At 46.5% G+C, this 14700-nt stretch overlaps 1 protein-coding gene across 3 annotated transcripts in view; it reads right to left on the bottom strand.

Moving 5' to 3' along the window:
• LOC130578357 (protein phosphatase 1 regulatory subunit 12B-like) overlaps nt 1-14694 on the bottom strand; it is a 79311-nt gene extending 64617 nt beyond the window's left edge. For all 3 annotated transcript variants that reach the window (XM_057374379.1, XM_057374380.1, XM_057374381.1), the window contains exon 1: nt 14391-14694. In XM_057374379.1, coding sequence (XP_057230362.1) covers nt 14391-14678 — 288 coding nt within the window. In that variant the 5' untranslated portion in view covers nt 14679-14694. The remainder of the gene's footprint in view (nt 1-14390) is intronic.
• Between the last annotated feature and the right edge of the window lie 6 nt (nt 14695-14700).

Genomic DNA, 14700 nt, shown 5'->3' with positions numbered 1-14700 from the left:
AAATGTTACTTGTCATTTACAGACCAAATTTTGCCAGCCATTTCATCAGTAAATTGGCCAATATTGACAGCGTTCAGGGCCAGCTCACACTTCATTATCCTGACTGTGCAGGAACCTTTGCAAGCTGTGACTATGCTCTATATTCCCTTCCCTGTATCACATAAAGGTGGGCAGAGCAGCACATACTCCAGAGGACATGAACAGGATAACTCTCCTTCCTCCGGCAAACTGATCTTTTATTGTTAGCCTTTGTTTTCTCTCTTTCAGATAGTAATTAATCAAAAGACCTCTTTATTTCACAACAGCTTTGTTTCTTATAGCTTTCATAGAGGGATGTTGTCAAAAGTGTTTTGGAAATCCAAATATACCACCTCCACCAGATCTCTCCTCTCCTTCCCCTCTCCCTCCCCCTCCCCTCCCCTCTCCCCTCCCCTCCCCTCCCCTCTCTCCTCTCCCACTCCTCGTTGCCTGCTTTGGGTTTATCACTTCCCAGGTTCTTCTTGGAGTCCCTTTTGGAAACCGTTACTTCCCACTGACATCCACTAGTAGCTGGTGGAAGTGATATACACAATGGATAATAGCTCAGTGACTTAATGTGCCAGTTCCAGCTGGTGCTGAAGACCAGACGCATTTCAATTGTCTGAGCAGCTCTGGAACCTCCTGTCAATACTGAAGCTTGGGAAAGTTCAGAAAGCTGAATTTTAATTTTTTATCTTCAGAGCTCTTTGTACAGGAAAGACTAAAGGCATGCAGTCTCGGTGTCACTGAGAAACACTACAAAACTATTCAGCACACAATGCCAAAACTGGGACAGATTTGTCATTTGAAACTATTTTGTTGAGCTATATCCAAGACTCAGATTCTCCCAATACACTCCAAGAAAAAAACCTGAAAATGGAATCTGTGTGTTCCCTGAATAGAGCATATACCTACTACAGTGATTTATGACAGAGAAGAGAATGCACACAGACCACAAAATAGAAAAGATGATATGTCACAAGGAACAATATATCATTCTTTCAATTTTGAAATAATTAGGATTTTCATTCCACTAAATCATCACTTTTCAATTTTCTTTATTGGAAGTCCTGTTTCCCAGATCCAGTATATGGATGTTTGCAGAAGCACAATTTGCCCACAGCAAATATGCTCATCCTCATGCACCCACCTCTCCCCATACACCCCCACCTTCCGTGTGTCAATAGGGAGGGGGTTCAAAGCCCAGGAGAGGTGTGGGTGATCTAAATCTACCTGAGATACAGAAGGCTCATGCCCAGACCTTTTGCACAGAGGACAAAACAGAGTACCTGAGTACCTCTATCACAGCAGTATCCCAGCTCACACTGGGGATCACAGAATCACAGGATGGCTCAGTGTGAAGGGACCCCAGTGGCTCCTCCGGTCCCACCTCCCTGCTCACACAGGGTCATCCCAGAGCACATGGCACAGGATTACGTCCAGATGGGTGTGGGATATCCCCAGTGAGGAGGACTCCACAGCCTCTCTGGGCAGCCTGTTCAGGGCTCAGTCACTGCTCTGCCTCATGTCCAGGTAGAACTTCCAGGGTATCAGTTCCTGCCCATTCCTCTTAGGCCAGTGCTGGGCCTTACGAAGCAGAGCTTGGTCCCTGCTCTGAGCCTTCCCGGCAGACACTGACAGACAGGAATGAGATCCCCTCTCAGTTCTGTCTCCTCTCAAAGCTGAACAGCTCCAGCTCCCTCAGCCTTTCCTGGCCAGAGAGATGCTCCAGTACGCTCCTTATCTCTGCAGCCTCTGCTCCACATCCCTCCTTGCCCAAGGAGCCCAGACCTGAAGACAACACTCCAGATGTGCCTCACCAGGCTGAGCAGAGGGACGGAATCACTCCCCAACCTGCAGGCAATGCTCTTCCCAATGCACCCCAGGACACCACTGGCCTTCTTTTGCCAGGTCCCCAGGGCAATTGGATGAAAAGTGAAGACCCTGAGAACTTGCTGGGAACTCTACTGCCTTTCAGCTTTCCCCTTAACGAATTAGATTAAAAGAAGCGACAGAAGGTCTGGGAAACAAATGGCAGTAGGTAGGCACATGACATTGGGCCTGGCGACAAGCTCAACAGCTCCAGGGGCAGTCCAAACCCCCAGAGCAGCACTTTGGTCCAGAAAGCACCTGGGCAGCCCTGGAGCAGCACACACCCTGGGGATGCGGAGCAGCCAGCATATGGTGGAACTGCCCAGGAAGAGCAAACAAATAGTCCCACCCAGAACTACCCAAAGGAACACAGAGCCACAAGCTGTCAAACAGGGCTGTTATTCTCAGTGGCTTCTTCCCCTCCTAGTCAGAAACTATTCTGCTTGGTCCAAGGGAGGGACTGCAGCTGCCAAGCCCTGCTCTCTCCTCACTGCCCCACTTACTGGTCTCCAAACCATGGGAGTTGCTGACTCCTACCTACCAAGCCAGTCTCCTCACCCGCTGCAGGAGCAGGACTTTGTCTACACTAAGCTTAAGCACTCAAAGCTACTCAAACCCAGCTCCCTGAGGTGGCACATCTGTCAGCTGAACACATGAGATTGGACAGCTCTGTCTGACTCGTCACAAGCCCGTGAAGTGCTGAGATTAAGCACAGTGGGACCCTAAGACATTCCTGTTGTAAGGACTAAGCCGAGCCTGCTGACTTATGGCTGTTCAGTCTTCCAGCTCATCCACAGGGACTGAGCAGCCATCGCTCAAAGACTCTGCACCCTCCCCAGAGCCCAGGCCCTACCTGGTGCCTTCTGTACCCCCTTTCCATATTCAGATAGCACTGAACAACAGTTAATATCTGAAGTGCAGCAGTTATTAAATTGGTAGTTGGACTGAAAGTAGAAAGGGCTCCACCAAAGTGGGCTCACAAGCCAAAAATGTCTGTTCAGCTTTATAGCATTTCCTATAGTGTCAGCACATGGGAGCAGCGAGAGGCACTCCTCAGCAACTGGAAGGAATTGCTAAGCCCATTAATAAAATTAAGGCAGCCAAATTCGATAAGAGAATACACTCAACCTGAAGAGCCACTGATGTCTGTACTGCAGCATGAGGAAGAAGCATTTACCAAAGTGGTAGTAGAAAACAGAAATCCACAGTCATCATCTCCCTTGGGAGACATTACCTGGCGGCACTTCTGATTGTATGTCTGCTCCCGAAGAAAAGAGGTCACAACATTCCTTAGAACTGAATCGCTGCTGACAGCCATTTGAAATTGTTGGTAAAGTCGCTGTGCAAGTTTGTACCAAAAAGTAGGGAAGGCACCACAGGTATAAGACAAGAGCAATTCCTCACTGGCTGTGTCCCTGCAGGACTGAACACTTAAGAACTAAGAGACAAGTCATGTGGAAAGAACATCTCTTATTTCCCTCCCGGCAGGGACTTCACCATGAAACTTACATTTTTTTAAAGGGAAAAAAAAAATCAGGGAGACAAGGAAATTGAAAAAATGCCCTGGAAACAGTTAGCTTGTGCGCACAGGGCTGTTCCAACTCTGGAAGCATCCAAGGCCATGCTTGACAGGGCTTTGAACAACCTGGTGTAGTGGAAAATGCTGCTGCCATGGCTGGAACAAGATGATCTTTAAGGGCCCGTCCAACCCAAACCATTCCATAGTTCTGCGATGCTAGCAATGTCTGACTGTTGATGCAGAGTCAGAGGCAAGTACAGCTGAGGCTTCCTGGAGGCCCACAACTCCAGCAGCAGACAGCCCTGGTCCAACAAGATGGACACATGCTCAAGAGAACAGAATAAGTGCAGTTCCAGGAAGCCCAGACCCGTCCTTTTAGCTCCACTGTGCAGCACCACAACCTTTACCAAGGGAATGAGGGGGAAGGAATGACCATGGACCACTTTAGAGACCAGGTGGGACGCAGAAACAGCTTAAGAGTGAGCTGGTTGATGTCACTGCAAATTACTGTCACCTTTCATAGGTCAGTGACAAAGGGAGGTCTGATGAATGCCAAACATCACTCCATCCCATGTTAGAAGAATCTGGGGAACTTCAGGCGTGTCAGTCCCACCATAGTCCCTGGAAAGGCTGTATAGCAAATATTCCTGTCAGCCATTTCCAGCAGGAGATGGCAGTGACTGGGAACAGCCAGCATGGATTTACCAGTGGCAAATCTTGCCTAACTTGATTGGCCTCCAAGTTGCCTGCATGGAGGACAGAGAGTAAATGTGGTACACCTTGACACTGTCTCTGGCAGGAGCTGGACTGAAGAAGCAGACAACTGATGCTGGCAAGAATATCAGGCTCAAAAGGTGATCAGCTGTACAAAGTCCAGCCAGCAGCTGATTACCAGCAGCATCCCTCAGAGCTGATATAAGGCCAATACAAACCCATGTCTTCATGAACAAGCTCAATTAACACCAATTATGGGACAGAGAACACTCTCACTAAGTCTGCAGAAGATACCAAATGGCTGGCATGGCTGGGGCAGGAGATCCTTCCCAAAGGAAGGCTGGAGGAGGGGCCTGAGGGAGAGTTTGTGAAGGACAGCAGAGGCAAACAGTGTCCTGCCCCTGGGACAGAATGAGCCCTTACACCAGCACAGACTGGGACAGCTGGCTGTAAAGCAGCCCTGCAGCAAACAACCTGCCAGGCTCTCAGGGAGAGTGAGGGGTCAGAGGACAGAGAGCCACAATAAACTGCTTCTATGCAATATCCACACCACTGTCTGGAAGAGACTCTGCAACTCAACAGTGACTTTCTGCCTCTCAAAAGTCTTTGAAACAGTCCCTTTGAATCTTTCAAAGCCTTGCAGGGTATACAGATTCCCCTAAAAGGGCATGATGAGAACATCAGCCTGCAGTAAGTCGAGCTGGTTGAAGCATGGAGCAGATCAGTTGGCTTCCTGAGAACACAGGGAAGGAGCATGAAGCCAGGGAAGAACTGAAAGCCAGCATCAAGTGATGGAACCAGCTCTGAAGGTTTAACCCAGATGCTGTCTCCTTCGGAAGTAAGTCAGCAGCTCTTTCCACCTCTGTTCCAGAAAGCTATTTCAACCCACAATTTGTAACTCTGCTTGAAATATTTGCTGCAGATTCTTAAAACCTACATCTTGCCTAAAAAAYGGAAGCTGATCTGGTAACAGGCTAGAATATAGCATTACACTGCCACTAAGTTGTTTTGAAAGCATCTCGGCCAGTGTGATATTTTTTGTTAACAACAATGGTTAAATTAATGTAATATTTCAGTCATACCAACATCACTTGTGATGTTCATTAAAAGGCTCAAATAAGGGCCTGGGGTTCACTAGCACATAAACTACTAGTGGCTTGCTCATAGCACTTGAAAAGAAATTAAATCAGATACTTGGCAAGTGTGTAGTATTTGTGTGGCTGTCACTGGTGCAGTCAGACTCCTGCCCAGGCTCAGGATGTGCACCTCTTCCTGGACAGGTGTTGGTTCTGCTAATGCAACGTTACTCACTTGTTAACTGCAAAAACACCAAACCTGCCTACACTGAGTGTGTCATCTCTCTTACAGAAACCACAAAGCAAATGGGGTAGAAAAAACTGTATTTTTATCTAAAAATTTAGAGCATTTCATCAATACCAGAACCGTATTTAAGGTAAATACTCTGATGATTTCTGTTGGCACAGGCAGAATCTCTGCTAATGTTGTAACTCAGGGCAATGATGTAAATATATACATATACATTTGGATATAGCAAAACAATTAAAGCAAGCCATCTTACTCACAGCCAGCTGGGTCAGAGCTCCCCAGCCCCAGCAATCTTCCAAGAGAAAAATTCCTATTTACATGCCTCACATAAAGTATCAAATAGTCAGAGATCACAGAATCCCAGGCTGATTCGGGTCTGAAGGGAACTTAAAGCTCGTCCTGTCCCACTCCCTGCCATGAGCAGGGATACCTTCCACTATCCCAGGTTGCTCCAAGCCCAGTCCAGCCTGGCCTTGGACACTGCCAGGGATGGGGCAGCCACAGCTCCTCTGGGCACCCTGTGCCAGGGCCTCCCCACCCTCACAGGAAAGAATTTCTTCTCAATATGCAATTTAAACCTCTTCACTTTTAGCTTAAAACAGCTCCCCCTTGTCCAATTGCTACCTGCCTGTGTAAAAAGCTGCTTTTTTAATAAAAGTCCCCGTTTTATATAATTGTCACTCAAGATAATTAATAATTAATACTTGTTTTGGGTAAGGCTGACAATCCATATGAGTTTAAATCAGGAAAGATGAAGATGCTTCATATTTTGACTTCAGAATGAAACCAGCAGCACTTCTGTATGCTTCAGTTCAAGCACAAAGCCCATGTGGTAAACTGGGGATAGCTCCCTGGCAGGCTCTACCTGCTGCTTTATACCTCTCTGGGTGATGGTATTGTATTTACGAGTCTAAACTAAACAGACACAAGCCAGTTTGGGCAGAGCCCACACAGTCACCTCAGTTCCCTAAAACTCTGCTGGAGTTCCCTCGCTAAGCCAGCACTTGTGTTTAGACAAGCCCGGACTAGGCCTTGCTGCTATCGCACCATTTCAAATGTAAAAAACCATCAGGCTTTGAAACGAAATCGCATTAACTGATATATCAGGGAATGACAAATTATAAATAGGTGGTGGCTTCAGAGAGATTCCAGAAATGGATGGTGAGCAATCACTGTGGCAAATCAATGCTCCAGCTTGGGGGATCAGAGAGGGGCCAGGTTTAGTTTTATCCTGAAAAGGCAGTGACACATAAAAGGCTAATGGCAGGTGGTCACTCTGCACTCTGTACATCTCACAAAGATTTACGAGCAAGGCTGAATGCTGAAAAAACAACGCTGAAACTTCTTGTGTCCCTCTGCAAGGTCAGCTTATTGTATTATAGAAACATTTCCAGTGAGACTCCTACACGTTAAGAGTGTTCTAATTTGTCCAGCCACAGGAAACAAGCTACGAAACCCTCAAACAACCCAGCATTAAAGGAAAGAAAATCCCACCACTTACTCTTAGAGAATTTTCAATTACTTTTGTTTTTTTCAGATCAACAAAGCCTACATCTAAGCTTAGAGCTTAAAGCTGGAAGGAGACCAATTTTTCCAAAATTTAACAGGGAAATGTTTAACAAGAGAACACACAGATGTATTTTCTAAAATACGAGTCACTTGTAAGTACTGCACATTGTAATTATTATGAATGAAAACTGTCATGAGAAATTATATAGGTGTCTAAACGCGGAATTTTGATGTACTAACTTGTCAACAGCTTGATGTGAAAAGAGAGGCCTGACTCCTAGCATCTGGCTATTAGCAATGTATAGTATGTGAGTATCACTCTCACTAGCCTGGGAACCTAGAAAAGCAAATTCTCTCTGAAAAACATTTAAAGAATTAAGTATTTAAGAAAGGTCATGCTTCATCTCAGTTAGAGGTGGGACATCTGTGGAATGGAGGGAGGAAACAAAATCTGCCTCCCTGAAACTGTGCAGGCTGGAGCTTCACCTTACAGCCACACTCTGGATCCCACTGCCTTCATTTTGAGTTCACTGCAGCTTGAAACATCTGTGCACAGGTCTGGACAGACTGCACTCACTCATGAGCTTAAGTCCATTCATGCTGAAGTGAGCCCAGTGACAATAGGCACCTATATCCCCAGCAAACCATTCCTTCATAGAATCACAAGCTGGTTTGGCTTGGAAGGGACCTTAAAGTTCATCTCATTCCACGCCCTGCCATGGACAGGAATACCTTCCACTAGGCCAGGCTGCTCAAAGCCCTGTCTAACCTGGTCTCAAAATGTTTAGTGTGAAGTGCTCCTGCTAAAGCCCATGGCCCAGCTCCTCCTGTGAGCTGCACCTTTCCACCCTGCACAGATCAGTTTGCTACAGCCCAAGAAAGGAGATTGCAGGGACAGCTGTGGCACCTCCCTTCAGAAGGACAGCTGAAAATAAACTGCAGAGTCAGATCCCGGGATTTATACTGGGCACACTCACCGTGCTGGGGCCACACCAGTATCACTAGGTCAAATGCTTCACTCAGCTGGGGATCCTGTCACTGCAGAGCAGGGGCTGCCATTCCCCTGGAAGGCACTGGGTTCCTCTTCCCCAGCCCCCTGCACAAGCACAATTTTTTAAAAAATATGTTTCAGTATACTTAATGCTCTACCTACCTTCATTTATATTCAGAAGTTAGAAAGAATAAAGTATCAATTTATACAACCACTTACGTAATATTCCCCTCTCCCAACCTTCTTAAAACTGATTGCTCTAATAAGCACAGTCTGACAGGCCTTTTTGACTTACAGTATATAATAATCCTCAACTGGGAGCCAGCATACGAATGCAAAAGTCCTATATTTTAATATTAGTCACTTATTATCTCAGTATATTACAAAACACAGCACTTGAGATGTCTCACAAGCCCCACAGTACACAGTCTGAATTCTAAATCTCTGAAACTGTTTGAAATCAAAACAGATCCCAGCCCCGACACTTCCCGTTAAAACAAGCAATAGGTATTATAAATTGCAAAAAATAATGACAGGGTGATGGGCGTTTGATCTAGGTTACAGCTGAGAGTTCTGCACATAAAAGTACTGAATGTTTGAGCACAAACACTGAATGTTTCCAGCCACACCAGCAGGAACTGCAGGACCCTGCACTGCTGGAGCAGGGACTGTCCAGGCACTGCATTCATTGCTCATTCCTGCATTTTTGCTGAGCTGGCTTTCAATCTTATCAAACCATGTTGATTCAGACAAGTATGCAGCATGGAAGACTTGTCTCCACCTCTGATGCAGGCTCAAGAATTTCTTTTGCACATGTCAGAAAGCTTTCAGCATACATTAGGCACAACAAGCTTTCCCTAAAATACCTTTGCTTTCCAAATGAGCTTTCTATGTGAGGTCGGAACTCCAGACTGCCCAGCAGCTCTAATGGAAATGAGAACCTTTCCACAGGCAGTGCTAAGGAACCTGGGTCAGCACTTCCAGCTGCTGCCATGAAGGAGCTCTTGCTGAAAATCCCAGCAGCTCCCTTGCTCAGTGTTTATGGGGAGCAGCAGAGCCTGACACATGGAATCACCACGTAGGATAAACAGGCTGAGGAAGGAAGCAATGAAGATGCACATTTCCCCTCCCAAATACCCCTTTACTTACTAAAACATAGGGTTTCCTCCCAGCACTCAGGACTGAGTGAATGATGTGGTTGCCTTTGGTTTCCAGAAGCCAAACCAACGAGCTGAAAGCACCCCAAAACAAACCAGGGGAAGGTTTCCTGCCCTGCTGCCAGAAGTAGCAGCAAGCAGGCTCCAACTCCAAGGCTCTAGCAGCAGCTCAAGGTTAGTTTGTGTATCTGCCCGCTCAGGAGATTGCCTGGAAATAGAGATGCAATGGACAGACAACTGAACCCACAGGGACAAAACATGAAGCCAAAAAAGGAATGAAATAAGCTAAAAGGAAGAAAATAAAAGCATGAGGTTGATAAAACAGTACTTCAGATTTTAACTATTTTGTCTAATAAATTCCTGGTGTATTTTAGGCACCTTCCAAGCTCTCTCACTTTATTCAGAACACTGTGGGATGATACGTGCTACTGTAGTCCCATTTATAACTGAAACCCAAAAACCCCATTTCACTCACCCTAGTGATAAACCCTATTTTTGACAGAGCCATATTTCACACTGATGAGCAGTGTTACATGCAGCACAAGAAGCTTGCAACTTCTGCTTTTCCTGGCAGAAGAACACCTTCAGAAAGGAACTCTGCACAGGGTGGTGGAAAAGGTATGACTATCCCTAGATAACCTTCTATTCCAGGAATTAATGTATTTTTAGGCAATGCAGCCACCCAGTCTTAAAAAATGCAGCCTGATTTATGATGCTATCATCACCAATTTAAAGACCAGAAGCTGAACTGCCTTAATGCACAGCTGTGATGCCCCAAAGATGGGGCACCTGAACATACACTCTAGAGCTTTCATGTCACTGTAAGTTGTTCTATCTCCTCACCTTTCAAGGCATGGGCTGGCTGTTACGTTTTGGTGATTAAGACATTTCATGTCCAGAGAAGGGAATGGAGCTGGGGAAGGATCTGGAGAATCAGAAGAAGCTGAGGGAGCTGGGGGGGGGGGGGGTGCGCAGGGCTCAGCCTGGAGAAAAGGAGGCTCGGGGGGACATTCGGGTTCTTTACAGGAGCAGGGGCCAGCTGGGCTCTGCTCCTGGGGAACAGGGACAGGACAAGAGGAAACAGCCTCAAGCTGCACCAGGGGAGGTTTCGGTTGAATATTAGGGACAATTTCTTCCCAAATGGGTCATCAGGCCCTGGGCCTTCCCAATGGGTGATCAGGCACTGGTTGCCCAGTGAGGTGGTGGAGTCACCATCCCTGAAAGCGTTCAGAAAGTGTATCGTTTTGACACTTAGGGACATGGTTTAGTGATGAACATGTTAGTGCTGGGGGAATGGTTGGACTCAATGATCTTAGAGAGCTTTTCCAACCTCAGTGAATCTGTGATTCCATGATTCTACTAGAGGCTGTGGCCATAGGAGCACTCAGAATGCACAATGGCTGTCAGATCTGCATCAGTTATCCTCTAAAACAAACCCAGGTTGCTTCAGCCAGTACTGCAGCTCCAACCCTTTGTTCCATGTTCTCCAGCTGTGATGTCCTCAGCAGAAAAAGCAACAATTCACAGAGGAATCCTCTATTCCTTCCCCTGAGTCCCCAGATTTTGTTCCAGTGTTAGCACCTTAACGACTCTTCCAACAGTCTCCAGACTGGTATGATCAGGCTCTCTATTAACCCCGTGCAGTTTCTGGACTATCCAAAAATTCTGCTGTTTCCCACTTGGTTACAACCGTACACAGCCTGTATGAGGAAAGGGCAAATTTGCTGAGCAGCAACTGAAAATTGCTCAACCCTTTTGACATGAATGCCACTTGATAAAGCTCTGAGGAGCAACCAGACATGCCTGCAGTTTTACAGCTCTGGCTCGGAAGGAGGAAGAACAGACTGGGATCTGTCAGAGAGGCTACAGCCTACACTTAACCCAAAGTCACTGCACAAAGTACCCAGGAAGCTGCTCCTGAACTAGCACAGGCACTCAGCACCTGAAAACAAAGTCAACAGCAAGCACCAAGGTACTGCAGAGTACTGTAAATTACACAGGAGTTATTTCATGAGCAACTCACTTCTCCTTGGAACAGGCCAAAGGGAAACAGAGTAGATCATCAAAGGGCAGACAGAGGATAAACAATCTTTGCTGTCATCCTTTGTAAACCAGTCCTTGAAGACAAACAAGCATTCCTATTATTACATTGGGAGATGCTTTCCCAGCTAGAAGCAGCAGAATGTTTTTCCCTTAAGACTCCATTTTCATACAAGTTTACTCTTTGGTTTTATCTGTTGCCCAGGAGACAGAGGAGCAGTTCATGCCCATTTCCCACTACTTGCAAACACTAGAGAAGATCAGTTGCCACCAATAGTTCATTTCACCGATAGCAGTTTTCTTGATGATTTCTAAATGTTCACTCAGATTTAATTAGCATCTCCCTTTCCCTTCTGCATTACACACAAAATCATTGTTAAAAACAATTCACTAAATACAGTCTAAGTTAATCACTGGGACTGATTTTCATCCAGCAGCATTCTGCAGGTGCTGAGGTAGATAAAATATAGCTGAACCCACCCTACAGGTACCAGACAGAGGCTGTAGTGCAGGTCTGTGCTCCACCTCCAAAGAGGCAATGATGCCTCCAAAGAGGGCAATGACACAGGCCCGAGACTCAGAAACACCACTTGTAATTTAAAAGGTTATTTTCAAAATACAGCTTTGTGGCTATAAATAGCCAAGCCAGCTTCTCACACAGCAAGTACACAATGGGTCTTAGTCACAGTGGCCCAGATACCAGAGAAAGTGTAATTTTACCTTTGTGAACACACATAACATTTGGGGCCACCCTGCATTTCAAACAAACTAACCCGATTTGTAAGATTGGTCTTAGGTTTTGTGGGAGCAGCTGCCGACTCTGACAAATTAAGTCAATTGACTTCATTAACCCTTCCATTACCTAAAAAGACCTGTTTGCTTGTCCAGAGCAAGTCTCACATATTAAATTCTTTAACCAAAGAAAAAAATTCTACCTGAGCTTTCTGTCAACAAAGCCAGCTCTTTTCAGTGTGTAGGATTTCCTTCCTCACTGAGTGGCCATTTGGTTGCACAGGTATTGAACAACAGAAAGTCACTACCATCTGCCCTGTAAGGTAATGTTGTGCTTCTGATACTAAAATAAGTTATTAAATATCCTCATATGTACTACATCATTCAAGTTGTCAAGCAGCACTATGGGGACCCCCAGATTAACTGGCCTCAGCTGACACTTTACCACAGGAAGCATTATTCTCCAAGCAATATGGAAACAAACCTGTTTTGGACACGTTGAGTGAAAGGAACTCCTAACAACCTCCCCAACCATGCCAATAAACATTTTCATCTGATAGAGATTTACAGACTCAGGACACACATGTACAACAAAACCTTTAACAAAACAGTGTTTGCTCCATTTGGGTGTGCAAGAACATCTTGTCAATCGTCAGCAAAAATGTTATTACATCCATGGGACATTGGAACAAAGTTTTTATTCCAATCACAGTAAGGCCACCTTCCCTTCCCGTTAATTTTGTGAAGAAACACTTCACGTAAGCAGCTGGCTGGTAATGCCCGCATCTGCTCCACTGCTCACTTATCCCAACGCTCTTCCAAGTATCAAGCCCTAGGTGTTACTGGTCAGCGTCACCCGATACTGTGCTCCTAAGACACAGATGATACAATTCTGTATCCTTTACGTACACAGAATTCAATTTGCAGTCTGCCTGTCAATACATGGCTCGCTGTGGTCTCCAGCAGTGTGACCTTGCTGAGCTCATCGCCTGTCGTAGGACTCCAGTGCACTTCACCAGACACCTCACATTACCCACATCAGCAAGAGACCAGGACCCTCCTAAGGGGATCACAACTAATCCTGGCTGGAAAGCCCTCATGGAGTCATCCCAACTCTACTACACTTGTATCCATTTTAAATTCAGCCTTCTTGGCTGTCAAAATGCTTTGAATAACCAACTTTTCAGTAGCTGGCTCTTACTCGTGTCTACAGGACCACTTATTTATCTGATAATAAACGTACATACACATGCTGTACTGGAGGTTACTAATACAGGGCAATTTATTTGCTGCTGCTATACCAAATGCCACAAATAACCAAGAAAAAGGCCCAGCCTGATTACAAAGTTCATTGCTTTGCCAACTGAAGTACTATTCAACCTGACAGTCTGTAAACTTGCATGCTCTTTTGCTTCACAACTTATTTTTGGAAGTCCAAACCAAAATGAATAAATCTCCCTGCTCCTTGTTCCCTGACAGCCAGGAGCCAGAGAGCTCCTGAACTGCCTTGTGTATGTCCCAAATGCTTCAGTAACATCAGTGCAGCGAAGAAGAAATCCTGATTAACTCAAAAACTGCTATTTGTGCCATCAACACATTATTCTTTACAAACACATTACTTCCAGATGTTATTCCTGAACTCTGCTTTTTTCCCCACTCCTATTGCTACACTACATGCTTAATCTACACGATCTTGACCTAAGAAAATTTTCTTCCTGCAACTGGCCCAGATCCAAATCAGATTCATTTCACTGACCAGATGCGCCAATCTGGGACACTGATTTCACACGCCCTGCTAAATTCTCAATCAGTCTTGGACAGCAACAGGTTTCCCAATATTCCAGGGTGGCAATTTTGCATGTTCCCTTGCATTCCTGCTCATTTATGCAAGAGCAGCAAAAGCCATGAACGGAACACAGYAGATGTTTCTTGACAGTCAAGGATTTATCGTTCTGCAGCCAATTCCTGCGACCACTTTGCATCATCTTCAGATTTGGATGAATATTAATAGAATCTACACTGCTTATCGGCCATGTGGGCACTCTGTGCTCTCTGTCAAGGAGCATTTTGGGGAGTTTCAAGGCAACTCTGATAAAACACAACTTAAGAGCTGACCAGACACTCCTGACCTTGCAAAACCAGCCCTCCTCCCGGGAAATTTTCCAGGCACTGCTGCCACTTCAGGAAACCTCAATCACAAAGGCATAAGTTTTCAACAAATTAATAAATTGGCCACCTGGTCAGGCCCACAACCCTACCAGTCCCATGCTTTATTTTGCTAATTAGGCTATTTAATAACCATGTGAGAAGTTGGTATATCCTGCTGCCCGACTGGAACCATCTCCGACTGCGATCTAACACAGGCTGAATGGGCCGGACGAGGCTCGCATCAACGTGTATTGAACCCTTTGTTTACCAACACCCCCGGCCGGGGCTGCAGGTACCGCTGTGCCCCCCGGCCCGGTGCTGACCGAGGGAACCCACGGCCGGGCCGTCCCCCCGGCCCCGGTACCTGGTGCAGGGCTGTCAGCCCGTCCACGTTGGTGGTGTTGATGCGGGCGCCGCGGCCCAGCAGCCGCTTCACCTCCTCGGTGTCGCCGCTGGAGCAGGCGGCCAGGAACACGGCGCCCTCCTCGAAGCGGACGCGGGATCCCCCCGCGCCGCGGTGCCGGCTGCGGCCGCCCCCCGCCGCCACCGGCTCCTGCTCGGTCAGGGAGCCCTTCCAGCGCCGCAGCTGCTCGGCCCGCCGCAGCCGTGCCGACTCGGCCCGCTTGCCGCCCAGGTGCTCCGGCTCGGACATCGCCGCCGCCGCTCTGAGGGAC

The sequence above is a fragment of the Malurus melanocephalus genome, unplaced genomic scaffold (genome assembly GCF_030028575.1).
Source record: "Malurus melanocephalus ecotype Western Australia unplaced genomic scaffold, MMel_1.1 scaffold_224, whole genome shotgun sequence".
Taxonomy (NCBI): Eukaryota; Metazoa; Chordata; class Aves; order Passeriformes; family Maluridae; genus Malurus; species Malurus melanocephalus.
This window is presented reverse-complemented; position numbering and strand designations above follow the sequence as displayed.